The sequence below is a fragment of the Ursus americanus genome, chromosome 16 (genome assembly GCF_024610735.1).
Source record: "Ursus americanus isolate L20-20 chromosome 16, mUrsAme1.1.p, whole genome shotgun sequence".
Taxonomy (NCBI): Eukaryota; Metazoa; Chordata; class Mammalia; order Carnivora; family Ursidae; genus Ursus; species Ursus americanus.
Window position 1 is genome coordinate 4,146,787 of NC_142142.1, and position 20,920 is coordinate 4,167,706.

Below are 20,920 nucleotides of genomic sequence, written 5' to 3' on the forward strand. Positions count from 1 at the left end.
GCGGAACATAAGGAATAGTATGGTGGACCATAGGGGAAGGGAGGGAAAACTGAATGGGAAGAAATCAGAGAGGGAGACAAACCATGAGAGACTCTGGACCCCAGGAAACAAACTGAGGGTTACAGAAGGGAGGGGCGTGGGGGATGGGGTAACTGGGTGATGGGTATTAAGGAGGATGTGTATTGTGATGAGCACTGGGTATTCTACGAAACTAATGAATCATTGAACACTACACATCAAAAACTAACGATGTACTATATGCTGGCTAACGGAACATAAAAAGAAAATATAGTACCAGACACTTAACTACTATTATTTTTAAGTAGTTCTATGAAAAATAAGTTACTTCTCCATGGGTGTTCATATTGTTTGGATGGATTTATTCTTTTTTTTAATGATTTTTTATTATATATTTATTATATATAATAAATTATATATATTTATATTATATATTTATATTTATTATATTTTTTATTATAACACCCAGTGCACCATGAAATACGTGCCCTCCTTACTACCCATCACCAGCCTATCCCATTCCCCCACCCCCCTCCCCTCTGAAGCCCTCAGTTTGTTTCTCAGAGTCCATAGTCTCTCATGTTTCATTCCCCCTTCTGATTATCCCCCCTTTCTTTATCCCTTTCTTCCCCTACCGATCATCCTATTTCTTATGTTCCACAGATGAGAGAAATCATATGATATTTGTCTTTCTCTGCTTGACTTATTTCACTTAGCATTATATTCTTGTCTTACCCTTCAAGGTTTTCCAAAGTGTCAGTAGTGATTAGGACACTTTACATGGCAGCACCCAGCAACTACTCCACTGCTCCAGTCTCCGAATTCCTCCTCATCTGCTTCCTTAACTACCAGAGTTGGCAGCACTGGCTGTCCCTGCCCCTCAGCCTGCTCTTCCTCCTGGCCATGGGGGCCAACGCCACCCTGCTGATCACCATCAGGCTGGAGGCCTCTCTTCACGAGCCCATGTACTACCTGCTCAGCCTCCTCTCCCTGCTGGACATGGTGCTCTGCCTGACCGTCATCCCCAAGGTCCTGGCCATCTTCTGGTTTGACCTCAGGTCCATCAGCTTCTCAGCCTGCTTCCTCCAGATGTTCATCATGAACAGTTTCCTCCCCATGGAGTCCTGCACATTCATGGTCATGGCCTATGACCGCTATGTGGCCATCTGCCACCCACTACGATACCCATCCATCATCACTCACCAATTTGTGGTTAGGGCTGCCATATTTGTTGTGGCCCGGAATGGCCTTCTTACTATGCCTATCCCCATACTTTCTTCCCGGCTCAGATACTGTGCAGAGAACATCATCAAGAACTGTATCTGCACTAACCTGTCTGTGTCCAAACTCTCCTGTGATGACATCACCTTCAATCAGCTCTACCAGTTTGTGGCAGGCTGGACTCTACTGGGCTCTGATCTCATCCTAATTGTTCTCTCCTACGCCTTCATCCTGAAAGCTGTGCTAAGGATCAAGGCTGAGGGCGCTATGGCCAAAGCTCTAGGCACGTGTGGTTCCCACTTCATCCTCATCCTCTTCTTCAGCACGGTCCTGCTGGTTCTGGTCATCACTAACCTGGCCAGGAAGAAGATTCCCCCAGATGTCCCCATCCTGCTCAACATCCTGCACCACCTCATCCCCCCAGCTCTGAACCCCATTGTTTATGGTGTGAGAACCAAGGAGATCAAGCAGGGAATCCAGAAGCTGCTGAGAACGTTGTAAGAGGTAAAATGGGTGAGAACTAACCTGGGGAATTGAAATTGATAATAGGGAATATTTTTCATGGTGCATAGGAACTTTAAATAGTTATTGCAGGGATAAGTTTGGATTTTGCACTCTCCAAATTTTCAGTTGATTATGGGGATATTCATATCCTGACTCCTGTTTTCTCTGCATTGACTAGGACCTTAGTTTTTTGCATTCTGGAGTTATCTGGAAGTTTCCTTTGGCCTCATCTGTGTGAGAGAGACTTGTCAAGTCATAATTACAGGAACTTAATTAGAGTGAAACTGTTTTTCAAATAAAGAAGAAATGGTATTCTGGTCACTTTCAGTGCCTCTCAGTTTCCTCAGTTGTTTCATACTTAGATATACATTAGAGCACTTGGTTCTACCTGACACAGTTCATACTGGTTTTGTGTCATGAATGGGGCTCCTGTGGAGATCCAGCAGTTGGCTCTAGAACATTGATTCTTACAGTGAGGGAATGACACTGCCTCCTCTAAGCCCTGCCAGATATTGTTAATATATTTATCTAAAGCCACTTCTCTGGAGTATGAATTTCCTGGAGTTCTTTACTTATTTTTAACAAATTAAAAAATATTAAGATGACTCATTTGTGTGTGTGTACACTTCGTTTTAAGTGAAAGTGTGTGTCCTGTTTTCAGATGGGCTTTACTAACTTGTGTCTTCATCCTCTCCTATCTCACCTTTTCCATCAGATTTCAGGTGCTCTCTACAACCCCATTTTTTCCTGCCTATCACTGATGTACAGTTAAATTGACTTATTCATTCTACTTTCAGCTCTGTTGTGTCAACCCTCATATCCTGTGCTGGTGCCAGCATAGCATCCTATGGGGTCCAGGCATCCATATTAGTGGGTTACTTGAACAAGGCCTGGTGTGTTTAATTCTTTGCAGTTCCCTTCCTGATCATGCCCTGAAAATGGTGGAGACTCAGGTATTGGACAATATTTCCTGGGGTTAATTTACATTGGCGACAGAATCCCCTTTTGGATACTGAGAGCCTCACATATAAGAGCCACTTGAGAATGTCTTCTAACATAGCTGAACTATGATGAAGGTGGTCATTCTTGGGGGATTTATAAACTAATTTATCATTCCTACAGTATCGTCTCTCACCAAAATAATAGCTTTGATCCACTCTCTCTTCTCCCTTCCGCAGCTCCAAAGACTGATCCTAACTGAACATTGTCCTATTTACCCATCATTCCAGTTGCTCCTAGGTCATTATTTTCAGATTATACCCATTGATATTTTTTCTTAAAATCTATTCTCAAGAATCTTCTTGCACATAGGAAACCAGTACAGTGTCTTCATTTGACAAACTGCAAGTCTCAATTTAAACTCCATCTATTTTACAGTCCTTCCCTTTTTTCACCCCAGTGAAGGTAATCTATCTGAAGCAACATGTATATCTCCCTCTGGCACTAGTTTATGAATTCCTGAGTCTGTTGAGAGTTTTAGTCATCTTCTTAGCTTTATATACTTAGGACTGGTAGCACAATTATTTACATATTTTAGTTATTTTTGTTGAACTAAAGTGAATAATTCATACATGCAAATCTTGTTTCTTATTTCCTCTGAAAATTAAGGGAAGGATCAAGTTGTTAATATAATGTATTCTCCAAAGCACTTTACAAAAAACCTTACATAACTTACAGTTCAAGGTGATTTTATATAACATAGCACCTAAGACTGCTTCTCTTGGATGAGATAAGAACGAATCTTTATTTATTTGAATCCCAGGTATACCAATTGGCCACTGACTAGATGTGTAATTTTTGACTCACTGATCTGAGCTCTCATTTTCTCATTTAAGAAGGGTGATAATGAGCCTTTTATTATGTAATTTATCTGATTTTTGGGTGTCCTACTCTATGGGAAGTTTTCAACCAGAGACTAAAACATGCTAATAACTTATAGATGGGAACCCATTTCATTATTTTCCTATAAACATTGATTTCTCTCATGTCTTCAAAAGAAGATGCTCTTCATTATCTTATACACAAGATGTATTTCAGCGATGCTCTGCTCTGCCCTGTGTGTCATTTCTATTCCCCAGTGCAATTTCTTGATTATTGTGCATCACTAACTTATAAAATCCTTTCCTTATTCAAAGCTCATGATGTTGCACCATGGTACCCTCTGTCATTCCTTGTTCTAAGTTATCTTTTAAAATCTTGGTCCTGTTGCCTCATTTCAGATGTTGGCAGTTGCCTAAGGGTCTGGTTGGAATGCATCCAGACTAAAACCACCTCTCTTCACAATGAAAGACTGGAGGGATCGCAAATGAGCCAGTGAGGAACATGTGCTCACAGATTCACTACATGTATTCCTATAATTTTTCATGTTACTATTTCATTTCTTTAATTTATAAATTGTATTTCTACAATTTTTCATGTTATTCATTTAAAAATTTTATTGAATTAAATAAAATTTAATTTTAATTCCATGTTACTATTTCATTTAAAAATTTTAAATTTCATTCAAAAATGACATATACATTAATAGAAAAAATTAAATTTTCTATAATTTACCTCTTGAGGCACACAAAAGTATTTGGTGGATTGTCCACATTGGCCATCTTTTTTTTTTTTTTTTTCTCTTAAATCTCTGGATACTTAGAATTTTGTATCTACAGGGATTTTAAAGTCATCGAATCTAGAGTCCCCTTGGAAACAAACTGAGGGTGTCAGAGGGATGTTTAGCAAATGCATATGTGATAGATTAATAAAACGTGGAATGCAGTAAAATGGGAGAATGAAATGATATGTGGAATGAAACGTACAATAAAATAGAATGTGGCAGATAAATTTTATATTTAGGAATGTGGTCCTAAATGTCTGGTATCTCTTACAGACAATAGTCCAATGCATGGGACTTTAAGGTGCTCTGAGTGAAGTGCTATAAACCTCTATTTTCTCCTTCTTTTTGTATTTAAATGCATACATCTTTCCTCCATCTCTGGAAGTATGTAGGTCTGTGTAAGTGTGTCTGTAGGCTTAGGTAGGTAGGTATGTTTGTGTAGGATGTAATACTTCAGGGAATGGTGACCACGAGGACAGGAAACGCAAAGCATCTCTATTATATTTTGACCTACAAGAGAGGCAACATTATGACTTTATCAATTTTATGGAGCCCAGCCAAGAGCATAAGGCAACAAGAAGTTGAAGAGTTACATACTGGCAGCAGACTACTAACTGAATAAGATATCCACTTAACTTTACACAGTACCTATCCGTTTAAAGGCTTAGAACAAGGTAGGTCAGTCAGAGAAAGACAAGCACTGTATGTATCACTTATATGTGGAATCTAAAAGAAAAAAAAATCAAACCTGTAAAAAACAAAAAGTAGAATGGTAGCTACCAGGAAATGAAGGGTGGGGGGATAAGATTGATAGCTTTTAAGGGTATAAACTTGTAATGAGTAGTAAATAACTAGAGGTCTAGGGCACAGTATAATGACTATAGATAATAATACTGTACTATAATTATGTGACATGATAAATACTGCTCCAACAGCAATTATATTGCAATATATAAATGTAGCAAAGTAATACCTTTTGTATACCTTAAATTTATGCAATGTTATGTGTCAAATTTATTCAATTAAAAAAAAGTCTTAGGAGAAGAAATACTTTGTGTTAGGGTTTTCATTCCACCCTGTATGTAAGAGAATAAGAATTGTACCCCTTACATATTGGTGTTTGAGGATCCAGAGATACAGAGATTATTACCCACCAGACATACATTATTCCGCCAGATACATTATTCTAGACATAGTTTTGATGAAACGTCTGTGAGTTAGCACAAAACATGTAAAGTGTAGCTCAGGTCTGGATCTAGAAGGGATGCTGAATGGAGAAGCTGAGAGAGGAAAATTATTGTCCCACCTTTGATATATATAGGTGGCCATATATATCTGGGTCTATTTCTGGGCTCTCTAACTGTTCAATTAGTTGGTTTGTCTATCTTTGTGCCAATAGCATACTGTCTTAATTCCAACAGCTCTGTAATATGTTTGAAACCTGACAGTCAATATAAGTCATCCAGTTCATCTTTAGGACTGCTTTATTCAGTTCCCATACGAAGCTTTACAAACGACTTCGTAAAAAAAAGAGAGGAAGAAACTGCTGGGAATTTGACTGGGATTGCTTTGAATCTAGAGATTAACTTTGGGGGGTGTTGACATCCTTACAGTGTTATATTTTACAATCAATAACTACATTTCTGTATTTTATTTAGTTTCCAATTTTGTATCTTTCAGTGTAAAGATATGTAATCTTTATTTAGACTTATTCCTAGATATTATTCTTTTCTGATGCTATTGTGGATGTGTTCTTTTTATTTTGTTTTCTGTTTGTTGTCATACATAGCTAATTTGTGTATTGACTATGTTTTGGGTGATAATGCTAAATTCATGTATTAATTCTAGCTTTTCACTTTTGGCTTTTCTAAATACTCATTATGCTTTGCAAAATGACAGTCTTATTTCTTCCTTTGCAATTGTTCTGCTTGCTATTAGTTTCTTCCAGATTTACTGTTATTGAATCGAGCCTCCTGTGCCATGTTGAAAAGAAGTGGTGGTAGTAGAAATTTTTGCCTTTTATTTTGTCTTTTATTAAAGGAAGAGTCTTTATTATTTAACCATTGATTACCATGTCTGCTGTAGGTCTTTTGGAAATATGTTTTATCAGATCAAGGAAATTCCCTCTGTTTTTAGTTTGCTAAGATCTTAAAATGGGTATTTACTTTGGTCAAATGCTTTATCTGCTTATTTTGAGATGATCACATCGTTCCATTTGTTATTCTGCAAATGCAGCAAGTCACATTAGTTTTCAAATATTATATTACCCTTGTTTGTGATCACTTAATATTTTCATATCATTGCATTTGATTTGCTGATGATTTGTTAAGAACTTTTTTAAAAAAGATTTATTTACTTTAGAGAGACAGAAAGTGAGGGGGGAGGAAAAGAGGGAGAGGGAGAGAGAGAATCCTCAAGCAGACTCCCCACTGAGAAAGGAGCCCAGTGAGGGGCTCAATCACAGGACCCTGCAATCATGACATGAGCCAAAATCAAGAGTTGGCTGCTTAACGGACTAAGCCACCCACGTGCCCTCTGAAGAACTTTTATATCCATGTTCCTGAGAGGGATTGATTTCTTTTCTTTTTTCTTTTCTTTTCTTGTAATGGTATTTCTTCCCTCCTTCTTTTATTTTTAATCTATTTGTGCCTGTGTATTTGAAGTGGGGCTTTCATCGGTAACATATAATTGACCTTGCTTTTTTATTCACACTCATAATTTTTGCCTTCTAATTGGGTTGTTTAATTTATTTGCATTTAATTTTATCACTGATATGGTTGGTTTAAATCTACCATCTTGCTATTTGTTTTCTATACAATTTACCTGTTCTTTGTTCCATGTTTTCCTGTTTTTATGCTTCATATTCGATTATTTCTTTTCACTGTTTCTTCTCCTCTTTTGGTTAGTAGTTATAACTTTTTGTTTTTTTATTTTAGTTGTTGCTTTAAGGTTTACAATATACATCATTAAGTTATGACAGAGTGCCTTAAAGTGATATACCATTCATACATAGTAGAACAGTCTTATAATAGTTTGCTTATTTATTTACCTACGTAATTATCATTTCTGGAACTGTTTATTTCTTAGTCTGGATCCAGATTTTAATCTGGTATCATTTTCTTTGTGCTGAAAAAAGAATTCCTCTAATACTTTTTGCAGTTCAGGGCTCCTGGTGATGAATAATTTCAGCTTTCGTATGTCCGAAGAAGGATTTTTTTCCCTTTATTTTGGAGAGATATTCTCCCAAAAAATAGAATTCTAAGGTAACAAAATTTTTTTGGTAGTTTAAAGATGTTGCTTCACTGTATTCTCACTCAATGGCTTCTGACAAAAAAATCTGCTGTTATTCTTAAATTTTTTCTTTTGTGTATGATTTGTCTTTTTCCTATGTCTGCTTTTAAGATTTTCTTTTTATCATTGATTCTGAGCAATTTGATCATGATATGCCTTCATATAGTTTTCTTCAGGTTTCTTGTGTTTGGGCAATCCTTCTAATCTTATCTTAATTATTGCTTCTACTTTTTTGATTAGTTCTTTTTTTCAGATGTCATACTTAAACATTGACTTTTATTCTTTCTTCTTTTCATTCATATAAAACATATTCTATTTTTATTACATGTACTACATTAAAATATGATAAATTTAATATATAATATACATATATGTATATATATTTGACTATAGATTTCTTTTTATGTACTTTTACTATTCTGTAGAGTTGCTTATGCTTTATATTATCATCAGTTCAAAATATTTTCCAATTTACATTTTGATTTTTTCTGTTACTTATATTTATTTAGATATATATTATTTAATTTGTGTGAGGTGTGGGATTTTCAGATACATTATTATTATTGCTTCATGGCTTAATTACACTGTGGTCAGAGAACATATTCTGAATAATTTCAATAGTTTGAAATTCGTTGAGACTTTTTTTTTATGTTTCAGCATTTAGTTGGTTTTGATAATGTTTTATATATGAAAGGAATATTCATACTGTTGTGATTGGGTACAATGTTATGTACATGTCATTTGGGCAAGGTTGGTTAATTACATTGTTCTAATGTTTCCTATCTGTATGGGTCTCCTTTTTATCAGCTGTTCTATCATGTTTTAGGAGGGGCATGTTGAAATCTCACTTTGTGGATTTATTTCTCCTTTTGTGCTGATTTTTTTGCATTATTTTAATCGGAGTTACGATATTGTTATATTTTCTAATTCATCATCATAAAAACTTCATCATTGTAAGATATCCTTTATTATCTCTGGTAATGCTTCCAGCCTTTATGTTTGCATTAATCAGATTAGTGTAGCTACTGACATTCTCCTGGTTAGTATGTTCATGATATAGTTTTTCCATTCTTTTGTTTTTAATCATTCTGGGTGTTTATATTTAAAATGTGTCTTTTGTAAGCAACATGAATATATTCAATCTGATAGTCTTAGTCTTTTACTTGGAATACTTGGTCTATTTACATAAACGGAATTGCTGGTTGCTTTATAGCTACCATATTATTGTTCGTATATTACCTCACACATTTTAATTTCCTTCTCCTACTTTCTTGTCTTATTTTGGATTAATGAAATTTTTATGCAGTCTTTTTTAGTGTTATTTTAGTGGTAATCCCAGAATAAAAACTGATATTCTTGACTTACTACAGTCTATTTAAATACACTGTTTGGAGTGTTCAGGATTCCATCTAGTTGCTTTCCTTCAAGTGACATATTTTCCCTGTGTGAAGGTATTTATAAAACTTAATATAAATTAATGATGAAATAAGTCATCATGAAGTACTCATTTTAAAAAGTTTTTCTAGAATACAGCTAATATATAAGATGAAGTCATTTCATAAGTCTGTTAACATTTATCTTCCTAAAGGATCTTTTAGTTATATCTTCCAAGTCCCTGAGTGATATTCCTTTCCATTACAAGTAATACATCTCAGCTATGTAACTCAGACACCTCAAAAGAAACTAGGAGCTAATCACTGCTCTTTCGCTTCCTCTGAGTATAAATGCAGAATTTTTTCTTTCTTTCTTTCTTTCTTTCTTTCTTTCTTTCTTTCTTTCTTTCTTTCTTTCTTTCTTTCTTTCTTTCTTTTTTCTTTCTTCACATTAGAAATGTGTGCACGTCTACAGGGAGGCAGGAACCCATGAGAGCAGGATGCCCCAACCAACTCTTCATATTTCCAGCCACAGGAGAGTGGTGGCTGTTATAGGGACAACATCTTCATAAAGTTGTCCAGGGGCCAAAGTCACAATACTCTGGTTTCTCTTCAGATCTGGTTTCTCTTTCCCATTCCACCAAAGCCATAAGGAGAGGGCTAGTCAGAGTTGGAGAGGTCACACATTACCTGACAGCGGCTGGATGGTCCAACTGCCATTTGGAGCAGACTTTCTCTGTAAGTATTTTTGAGAACAGTACAGTGGAAAGCCAAGCATAAGTGATAATTTAAGTTTGGTCTTCAACTTAATTCACTGTTCCTTGTGCCCTCAGATGTTAGTATGTGAAGACCCTAAGATCAGCCGTGTCAGAAGAGCATGAGCACAGCAGGGTGTGGGTCAGTTCAGCTCTGTCTCTGATTAGTAGAGACATATTTTAAGCGTCTGGATTTGTGCCAACTGCCACAAAGAAAAATGATGTATACCTTGTTTTTGACCTTAATGCGCTTTGGTCCTCCTAGGAAGGGTGGCTAAGAACTATACATCCAGTCAGAGAGATAAAACCATGAAAAAGGAACCTATAGAATTCCCAGAGCGTCTGTGGGAGGAAGATAACTTTCAAGTTAGGAGACGAGATTAGCCGGAATTGTGCTCAAATAAGTAAAGATAATGGGAAAAGCAGCCAATGTGATGTTGAAGCTGAGCAGAGCTGACACCAGGGCTGGCTGAACTGAGGTGGCAGTCTGTCTAAATCAGTGGTTAGGTCAGTTAGGACAGGTGGGTGTAGCTTTGTAATTTTCCAAGTATCGTCCCTGGAAAAGCAGTATTGGCATTACCTGGGAACTTGTTAGAAAGGTAAATTCTTGGCTTTCTCCCCAAAAAACTATTAAATTGGTAATTCTGGAGCTTGGTATCAGAAATCTGTGTTTCAACCAGCTCTCCAGGTGATTTTCATTTGAGATCCACTGGTCTAGATAAAGGGAAATCCTGATGAGAAGCCCACACTGTATATTCAAGAAAAAAAAAAAAAACAGGTCTAAACCTTGATTGGGAGATTGTGTGTGTGTGTGTGTGTGTGTGTGTGTGTGTGTGTGTGTGTAAACCCCAACAACATGCCCCAAAATCCATCTGTGAGAGATGGTTTTTCTCCTGCCTCAGAGGAGAATAAGCAGAACCTGGCCACTTCTTCCTATCAGGATCCGCGATGGTTAGGAAGATACTTGAAGAGAACTGAAGCTCCAGTCTGTGCAGTATTCTGTCCTGGGGGCATATTTCAGTATTCTTTTAGTTTTTCTCTTCTTCTAGATGCCTCATTTCATTATTTTTTTCTCTGCCCAGGAAATGTAGAGGTTTTATTTTATTATTTTAAGTTACTTACCAAATATAGATGCAAGTTAGATACTGCACAGGTATCTTTTGTGTTTATTATTTTCACCCCTAGGTTTTACCACTAATGTTTTTCCCATCCTGCTTTGTTCAGCTTTTTACTGAGTGCTAAGCAAGGCTGCTGGTGGTTCACAGTACAGCAAGATATGGAGATGCTAGGTTAAAAGAGTCAAGGGTATTATGATGCTTTCAACAATCTGTCATTTCATATATCTGACTTGTACTTACTGAGTGCCTGTGATGTCAGCAGATGCATGAGGTGCTGTTCTCTGTGCTATGATAAAAAGACAAGATTCCATTGCTGACAGATGGAGCACTGACTTTTTGGTAGACAAATAGGAAATATCATTTGTATAGGAGAAGTTTATTAATGTTTTAATAGCAGCATGCTCAGGATATTTAAGGATCATAGAGAAACAATGGAAAGGGGAGGTGTCTAACTATGGATGCAGAAAGAGTAACAAGAAAAAAAAATTCCTAAGAGCTATAATTCTTGGTCCAGATAGAATGGGACAAGCAGAAGTTAGTTATTTGAGGGCAAGAGAGTTGATTCTAAGAGGATACGACATGTAAAAACATGGCGGTGAGATGAAGTGTAAAGCATGTTCTGTCAGTGGCTGGGTCTATGTGTGGAGTTGGAATAGACTTGTGAAGGGAGTTATTCTTTATTCATAAAGTTATGAATGCTAAGGACATTGTTTTAACAAAAAATAACTTGTACAATTTAAATTGTAGATGTATTTTATGTCACCAGAACCGTGGAGAAACTTGACAGCCTATACCAGAGGCCGGTACATCAGTTACGAGGTTACTAATGAAACAGTCAAAACCTGGATTCATGTCTTTTCTTTCAGCCAGTTTCAGGCCCACCTGCCAGTCATGGTACTACTTCTCAACAACACAGCCACCCAGGTGACTGAATTCCTGATGATCTGCTTCCCAGGAATGCAGGACACACAGCACTGGCTATCTGTCGTCCTGGCGCCCCTCCTGATTTTGGCCCTTGGGGCTAACTTTGTGTTGTTACTCACCATCCAGCAGGAGACATCTCTGCATGAACCCATGTACTACCTGCTTGCCATCCTCTCCATGCTGGATATCATCCTCTGCCTCACTGTCATCCCTAAGGTCAGACCCCACCCCCAGATTCACTTCTAGGCACTGTCCTCGTTCTCTGAATAGTACTGTTTTGCTGCTGTAAATCCTCCTATCCCTGAAGGAAAATCCTCAGCTAGTTGTCCACGCCATCACACTGGGTTATCACAGCTCCCACACATGTCCCCTCTCATTCCCAGTGTCTCTTTTTTTTTTTTTTTTAAGGTTTCATCCTTTCCCAACTGACAGGCCCTCTCTCAATGTCTGAGTCGGTGATATGCCAAGTTTTGACCTTCCTTTTACTTCTAGGGAGAGATTCTTCTTGACTCAGAGTGACCCCACCTTTACATCCAAGAATTCTAGAATTTACTTTCCAAAATGTAACTGGATGTATGTTTACATCATATGATGACATAGGAATCATAATTGGAAGAGCTTCCTTATGTCTTTAGAGAGATTGGAGGGTACCCAAATATAAGTATTAGACTTACTGAGTTCTGATGTTCTTGTGATGCATTTAGGTGGGCAGATGTGTTCAGATGGAATTTGGGTAGGAGCTCTGAGGTTGACCAAGAGAAGACAGGCTGAACAGGTTTAAACACAAGGCATGGTCTATAGATGGAGAGAAAAGGGTATAAATCTGGTTCTCTAATTGGGATGCACATAGATGGTACTTGAAATTAGAATACTGTACCAGCTGGGATTATGGGGCTGTGGTTTGGAGATACAGGTGGTTGAACCCATTGGGGGTTTCCCCAAGGTTAGGTAACCGAGGGTGGGAATGGACGCAGTTTTTGAGAATAATGATTCTGGCAGGTCCTGCTCATCTTCTGGTTCAACATGAAGACCATCAGCTTTGCAGGCTGCTTTCTGCAGATGTTCATCATGAATACATTCCTTCCCATGGAGTCTTCCACCTTCCTGGTTATGGCGTATGACCGCTATGTGGCCATTTGCTATCCTCTACGCTACCCATCTATCATCACTGAAAAATTTGTCATTTATGCAGCCATTTTCATTGTCTTCCGCAATTTGTTGGCCACACTGCCTACACCAGTTCTGGCTGCCAGGCTCAACTACTGTGCCAGCAATGTGGTGGAGAACTGTATCTGTGCCAACATTTCTGTAGCAAAGCTCTCCTGTGGTGATATTCACCTAAATAAGCTCTACCAGTTTGTGAGTGTTTGGTGTCTATTGGGTTCTGACTTGGTGCTCATCTTGCTATCCTACTGCTTCATCTTGAGAGCTGTTATGCGTCTGCAGTCAGGAGGTGCGGCCACCAAAGCCTTGAGTACTTGTGGTTCCCATCTCATTCTTATACTTTTCTTCTATACATTGCTGCTAGTTTTCATCTTCACAAACAAGGCAAGAAAGAAGGTGCCCTCAGAGGTACCCATTCTTCTCAATGTCTTACACCACCTCATTCCACCAGCCCTGAACCCCATTGTTTATGGAGTACGAACACAGGAAATCAAGCAAGGGATTATCAAAATACTCAAGTACCAGTTCTGAGAGAGATGAGTCAAAGACCAGGGGTTATGGAAGTTTTAGGGTTGGTTCATCTGAATGTCACAAGGAACACATTTGACATCCATGATGCTAAACTCATCTTGAACTTAAACCTTCTCCAGCCACTATCACAATATTTACCCTCACTAACTCCTCAAATCCTCATTGAACACACGTTTGGGCATCCATTGCCTTTTTATTCTAACCCCTTGTCATCATGATCCTTCAATTACTCACTCATTAAATGATTATTTAATGCCTCCCACATACTTTTCAGTCTTTACATTCTGAGTGCCTGTCACATTTAATTCATAGGGCAAGGATGAGACAACACTTTAAATAGAACATAGGAGATATGGGTAGGATCAGGGGAACCAGTGAGGATGTAATTTAAATAATCTAGGTGAAAAGTAGTAATAGCTTGGTTTAAGGTGGTGAGTAAAAATTAAAGTTATGGGTCACAAGATTTGCTAAGAGTCCATACGTAGGGTACAAAAGATGGAAAAGAGTAAAGGATGACGCCAGGGCTTTTTTCAAAAAGTTAAAAAAGTTTTTTTAAATTTAAATTCAATTTAGGTAACTTAGAGTCTGTTAGTTTTAGAGGTAGAATTTATTGATTCATCAATTGCATATAACACCCATGCTCATTACATGAAGTGCCTCCTTAGTGCCCATCACCCAATTACCCCATCCGCCCACCCACCTCCCCTCCAGCAACCCTCAGTTTGTTTCCTATAGTTGAGTCTCTTATGGTTTGCCTCCCTCTCTGTTTTTATCCTATTTTATTTTTCATACCCTTCCCCTATGTTCATCTGTTTTGTTTCTTAAATTCCACATATGAGTGAAATCATATGATAATTGTCTTTCTCTGATTGACTTATGTCACTTAGCATAATACCCTCTAGTTCCATCCACATCACTGCAAATGGCAAGATTTCATTCTTTTTGATGGTTGAGTAATATTCCATTGTATATCTATACCACATCTTGTTTTCAAAAAAGATTTTTATTTATTTGAGAGACACAAAGAGAGAGAGAGAATTGGGGGGGGGGACAGAGGCAGAGGGGGAGAAGCAGACTTCCCACTGAGCAGAGAGCCTGACATGAGGCTCGATCCCAGGACCCTGGGATCATGACCTGAACCTAAGGTAGATGCTTAACCAACTGAGCCACCTAGGAACCCCTATACCACATCTTCTTTATCCATTCATCTGCTGATGGACATCTGGGTTCTTTCCATATTTCTTAAAAGTTTTAATTTAAATTCCAGTTAGTTAACATGCAGTGTAATATTAGTTTCAGGTGTACAATATACTGATTCAGCACTTTCACATAACACCTGGTGCTCATGACAACAAATATACTCCTTAATCTCCATTACCTATTTAACCCATCCTCCCACCCACCTCCATTCTGGTAACCATCAGTTTGTTCTCTATAGTTAAGAGTCTATTTCTTCAATGCTTTTTGCAAGAGTAGTTGAAAAGTCAGAATTGCCATTAACCGAGGAGCCAGTTTTATATATGATATTAGAAGTTTGGCTTTGGACACCTAACTCTATTTCCATATCAAACTCCTACAGATGACTATACTTTTAAAATTACTGTTAAATATCCAAATGGAGAAGTAAAAGTAAGCAACTGGACACATGACACTGTTCAGGGACCAGATCTAAGCTAGAGACAGAAATCTGAGTCATCAGAGTATATAGGTAGTATTTAATCCCACTTAGATGTCTAATATGAATTATATCAATGAATTATCCACTTATTTCTATCTTTGTATCTAGCACATCGTAGGCACTTTTTCAATTAATAAATAATTTTGACTCTCAAAACTTTTGGTCTCACTATGTGGATCTGGATTATGGAGGCTTGATGAAATTTCATATGCTGGTTTTAGCAAACATTAAAAGTTATACCATTTTTATAGGAAGAAAGGCATTCATTAACATAATTTAGCAGGGTAATGGGCTTCTTATATTCAAAATAGAGGCTAGAATTTTAAAGTAATATTTAAAGAGCTGCAAAAACATAAACAGTAAGCTCCTTGACATAAGTCTTGGCAGTGATTTTTTGGATGATACCAAAAGCAAAGGTAACAAAAGCAAAAATAAACTTTTGAGAATACATCAAACTAAAAAGCTTCTGCATGACAAAGGAAATCATCAACAAAATGAAAAGGCAAATTATTAAATGGGACAAAATATTTGCAAATCATGTATCTGATAAGGGGCTAATATTCAAAATATATAATGAACTCATACAACTCAAAAGCAAAACGAAGGAGAAGAAGGAGGAGGAGGAGGAGGAGGAGGAGGAGGAAGAGGAGGAGGAGGAGGAGATCATCTGATTAAATAATGGACAGAAGATCTAATAGACATTTTTCCAAAGAAGACGTACAGATGGCCAACAGGTGCATGAAAAGGTGCTCAACATCACTCATCATCAGGGAAATGCAAATCAAACCACAATGAGATATTACATCACACCTATTAGAATGGATATTATCAAAAAGATAAGAAATAACAAGTCTTGTGATGGGTAGTAAGGGGGGCACGTATTGCATGGTGCACTGGTGTTATACGCAACTAATGAATCATCGAACTTTACATCAGAAATCAGGGGTGTACTGTATGGTGACTATAATAAAAAAATAAAAAAAAAGAAATAACAAGTCTTAGCAAGGATGTGGAAAAAAAGGAACACTTGTGCATTGTTGGTGGAAATGTACATTGGTGCAGTTCCTGTGGAAAACAATATGGAGGTATCTCAACAAATTAAAAATAGAACTACCCAATGACCCAGCAGTTCCACGTCTGGGCATTTACTGGAGGAAAATGAAAACACTAACTTGAGAAGATACATGCACTACCATGTTCATTGCACTTTATCTATTTATTTACTTATTTATTTATTATTCAGATAAATAGGTTGGGCTCCACACCCAACATGGCGCTTGAACTCACGACCCTGAGATCAAGAGTTGCATGCTCTATTTATTGAGCCAGCCAAGCACCCCTGCAGCATTGTTTATAATAGCCAAGATATGGAAACAATCTAAATGTCCACTGACGGATGAATAGATAAAGAATATGTGATACACATACACACAATGGGGTATTAGTCAGCCAAAAAAAGGGAATGAAATCTTGCCATCTGTGACAACATGGATGGACTTTGAGAGCATTATGCTAAGTGAAATAAATCAGATAGAGAAAGACAAATACTGTATGATCTTACTAAGGTATAAACTTTCAGTTTTATAACAAATAAGTCATGGGAATCTATAGTTAATAAAACTGTACTTTGCACACTTGAAAGCTGCTAAGAGTGTAGATCTTAAAAATTCTCATAGTAAAAACGTCTTCTACGTATGGTGACAGATGTTAAGTAGCCTTGCTGTAGTAATCATTTCACAATATATACAAATACCAAATCATTATGTTGTACACCTGAAATTAATATAATGTTATGTCAATTATACCTCAATAAAAATATAAATTAAATTAATACATTCATACAGCAGGATGTTATTGAACATGTAGTCAGTAGAGAGAAAACTTGAAACCTCTCACTGGGCAGGCTGAATGTGCTCCTGTCCCCTGCCACTCCAACTGAGATCCCGGATTCCTGGTAAAGTGTATGGGGAAAGGTGATTGTTTTAGGTCTCCTTTATTTACCCCAGTAAGATTTAATAATCTACTCTTCAGCTCAGATCTGCCTCCAGTGGCATGCAGTCTAGGAGTAATGAGGATGCAATTATGCAATCAATCAGTATTTGAAGAAGATACTAATGTTGAGCACCGTTCCAAGTAAACTTGCCCAAGATATAATGTTCTCTGTTGTAGCATCCCATCTGTAGTACTATTGTAATAATAGGGTCTAGTCTTTGAACTCTAGCCTTTTCTCTTATATGTCTCTGGTTTGTAGGATAGGGTCCCTGCTTTGGTTCTGATATGAGTTCCCACCGACCTCTAGTCCTTTGCCAGGTATTAACAGATAGTCACCTTTTAATAGCCATTTGTTCTTTGTCACAGGTCCCGCTACTTGCAGATCTCCCCATCGGCCACTGCCTTGGGCTTCTGCCTTAGCCTCCGTATGGCTGCATCCCACCTACCTGCTAGGATATCCACTACCTCATGCACTTCTACTTGTTCTCAGCTTCAGCCTCTTTGCTTACTGTTCCATCTGATTGGAACAGTCTTATAGGTTCAGATGATTAATTTATCAACATTCATAATTTCAGTTCAAAAATGACCTACACAGAGGGGCGCCTGGGTGGCTCAGTCGTTAAGTGTCTGCCTTCAGCTCAGGGCGTGATCCTGGAGTCCTGGGATCGAGCCCCGCATCGGGCTCCTCTGCTGGGAGCCTGCTTCTTCCTCTCCCACTCCCCCTGCTTGTGTTCCCTCTCTCATTGGCTGTCTCTCTCTCTCTCTCTCAAATAAATAATAAAATCTTAAAAAAAAAATAAAACTCGTAAAAAAAAATGACCTACACAGAGAGTACCTCCTTAATAATTACATCCAAAGTGGCCTCCTTATCCTATTTCAGGTCACTCTAAAACATCATACCATATCTTTTTTTCTTTATAGCACTTATTGCTTTCTGGAATGATTTATTTGTTTAGAATCCTAGATCCTGGTATGTCTGGCATATATCAGGTGTTGAATACCTATTAGGTAAAGGAATAACTCCTCCCCAAATTTGTCATGCAGGGCCACTGTCATAGCCTATGAACATTCTGAAATATATTCTTAGATCAATCTCCAGCATCAGCTAGAATGTCCTCTGAGATATTTGTCTGATGTACCTACCAGTGATGGGGGAAGAGCCTGTGATTCCTAGTAATGTTAAAGTTATCAACAAATCCTTCATTTATCATTATCTAGATAGTTGCTCCATGGTTCAGATGGCTAGATTTCCTGTTTGTGTTTCATTTTGAATGTTAGATTATAAAGCTTTCTGTATCTAATGTCTCCTCTAAAAATCTTAAAAAAATTAAAACTTGTCAATTTTATTTAATTTTTTTAAGGTTTTATTTTTTTTATTTGACAGAGAGAGAGCACCAGAGAGCAAGAACAAGTCGGGGGCAGAGGCAGAAGGTGGAGCAGTCTCCCCTCTGAGCAGGGAGCCTGATGCGGGGCTCGATCTGAGTACCCTGGGATCATGACCTGAGCCACAGTCAATGCTTAACCGACTGAGCCACCCAGGCGCTCCAAAACTAGTCAATTTTAAATACTGATTGTATAAAATTGTGAAAATCTGTTCAAGGCAAGAGTTAAGCTTAGATAAAGAAATATGATGTAATTATTTCCTTTCTAATGAACTCTTATCATGAGCAACATTGCTTATTCTAAGCCTAATATTCCTTATTATTCACTAATTAAACTAGTTAGGAATAACATTTTCCTGGATTTGTTTATGGCTCATTTTCAGCCTTAGTCCTGTCGTTGCAGGATTTTGGGGCTGTTTGACATGCATACAGCTAATAAATAAGCCTTCCACCATTTTAATCTTTTACCCTGCATTCTGATATTTTATGTGCTCTCTCATTATTTTACCCAAAGAAGTCATCATTTACCCTAATTCCCTGGCCTCCTTTTCTCTTTGGTAAAGCATAAATGAATGAGAGACATTTCATTTAATACTATGGCCATTTTTTAGAGTAATTTTTTTTGTCCGATTAGGGCTTTTCCTATCAATTTGCCTGAATTTTACATCAGTGGCTAGAGAAAAACCTGGTTCATATCACATACCTTGAAGAGGATACAGCCACTGTTGTTCTCTACATCTGTTTTTCACATACAACTTGGGCAAATTTTTTTTTTAAGAAAGCCAGAATTTCTCTTTCCACATTTAAAAAATTATTAAGTAGACAAAAATAGTGTTTTTAATAATACAAGAAATTTCAAAGATATGTTTCAAGTAACAATAGCTTATGATAAGTTCCTCAGTTCTGGGGAACCATTTAATCAGTTTTATTCTGACAGTGTATTGAAAATTCTGGGTTTCTGGGGCTCCTGTGTGGCTCAGTCAGTTAAGCGTCTGCCTTTAGATCAGGTCATAATTCCAGGGTCCTGGGATCGAGCCCCATGTCAGGCTGCCTACTCATCAAGGAGTCTGCTTCTCCCTCTCTCTCTGCCCCTCCCCTGCCCACAGCTCGTGCGCTCTCTCTCTCAAATAAATAAATAAAATCTTTTTTTTTAAAAGAAAAATCTGGGTTTACTTTGAAGTAAGTTGATGTTGAGTCACAATTAGAAATGACTTTCAGGGGCGCCTGGGTGGCTCAGTCGTTAAGTGTCTGCCTTCGGCTCAGGTCATGATCTCAGGGTCCTGGGGGTGAGCCCTGCATCAGGCTCCCTGCTCTGCAGGAAGCCTGCTTCTCCCTCTCCCACTCCCCCTGCTTGTGTTCCCTCTCTCGCTGTCTCTCTCTGTCAAATTAAAAACAAGAAAAAGAAGAAAAGAAATGACTTTCAGATGATTGATGGACAGATGTTGGAAAATATATACAGATTGTAAGCATTATCTATTTCATAATAGTAGTTGATTAAATTTGCTTTTAGAAGTAAATCCTATTTTTATTTTGAGAATCCTCATTGGTATTTAGTTGTAAATATGTTTAATTACGGTCTTCCTCTGAAACAGTAATATTTCAACATTGAAATTTTAGTTGAATTTCTGGTCTATATAATAAAGATGTATCGTGTGAATGGAATTTAGATCTAATATTCCCTGCAATTACTGTTTATTATTAGAATGATGTACACGTATTTTCATTTTCAAGCAGATGCTAATAGGAGTCCAACAATAGTGAAACCAGAGACCATTAGAAGAAAGATTATTTTCATTACTGAATGGAAGATTAAAGAAACAGACAATGGGTGGAAGACCAAACCTTAAGTAGGTCAGTGATTTGTCAAATAGTTTATTTCAAGACAAAGGACTTAGTCTGTAGGAACTGATAGTGGACTTTGAGACATTTTCATCTTTGGGTCAGAAGGCAGGAACCCATAATTTTGCATATAGTAGGACTTCCCTGAGTTTATATTTCCCCCATCAGTAATTCTGGGAACATGTGAATCCGAAAGACAAGATGAAGACTCAAATAGTATGACAACTTTTTCAGTATGCTTTGTCTTTGGGGGCCTAATGGCTATTGGACCAAGAAGTAAACATACATGGAGCCCTCCCATTAGGAATGACCATAGACTTCCTTTGGGCAGGGGAATGCAGGCTGGGACCTGTAAATGATATGCACATATAAATGATCTTTCAGGAAGGCTTGAATTGCACCTGTGAATAATATCATAAATTGTACTATTTGGAAGTTATCCTTGATACAGTGTTTAAATTATCCAGTTAGTTTTGACTGTCATGAGGGAATGGGAGAAGTGTTCATGCCCATTCTTAAAGGCAAGAA

The 20,920-nt window shown here is 37.6% G+C and overlaps 2 protein-coding genes across 2 annotated transcripts; both read left to right on the plus strand.

The window, feature by feature from the left end:
- Window positions 1–777: 777 nt before the first annotated feature.
- On the plus strand, window positions 778–2,070 carry LOC123782770 (olfactory receptor 56A4-like). The gene has a single exon (XM_045783079.2). The coding sequence runs from the start codon at window positions 799–801 to the stop codon at window positions 1,738–1,740; it is 942 nt and encodes a 313-aa protein (XP_045639035.2). The 5' UTR covers window positions 778–798; the 3' UTR covers window positions 1,741–2,070.
- A 9,703-nt stretch (window positions 2,071–11,773) lies between these two features.
- Window positions 11,774–13,501, plus strand: LOC123782758 (olfactory receptor 56A4-like). Its single transcript, XM_045783066.2, has 2 exons — window positions 11,774–12,022; window positions 12,806–13,501. Exons 1-2 carry the CDS (start codon window positions 11,774–11,776, stop codon window positions 13,499–13,501), a joined length of 945 nt encoding a protein of 314 aa, XP_045639022.2.
- Window positions 13,502–20,920: the final 7,419 nt, after the last annotated feature.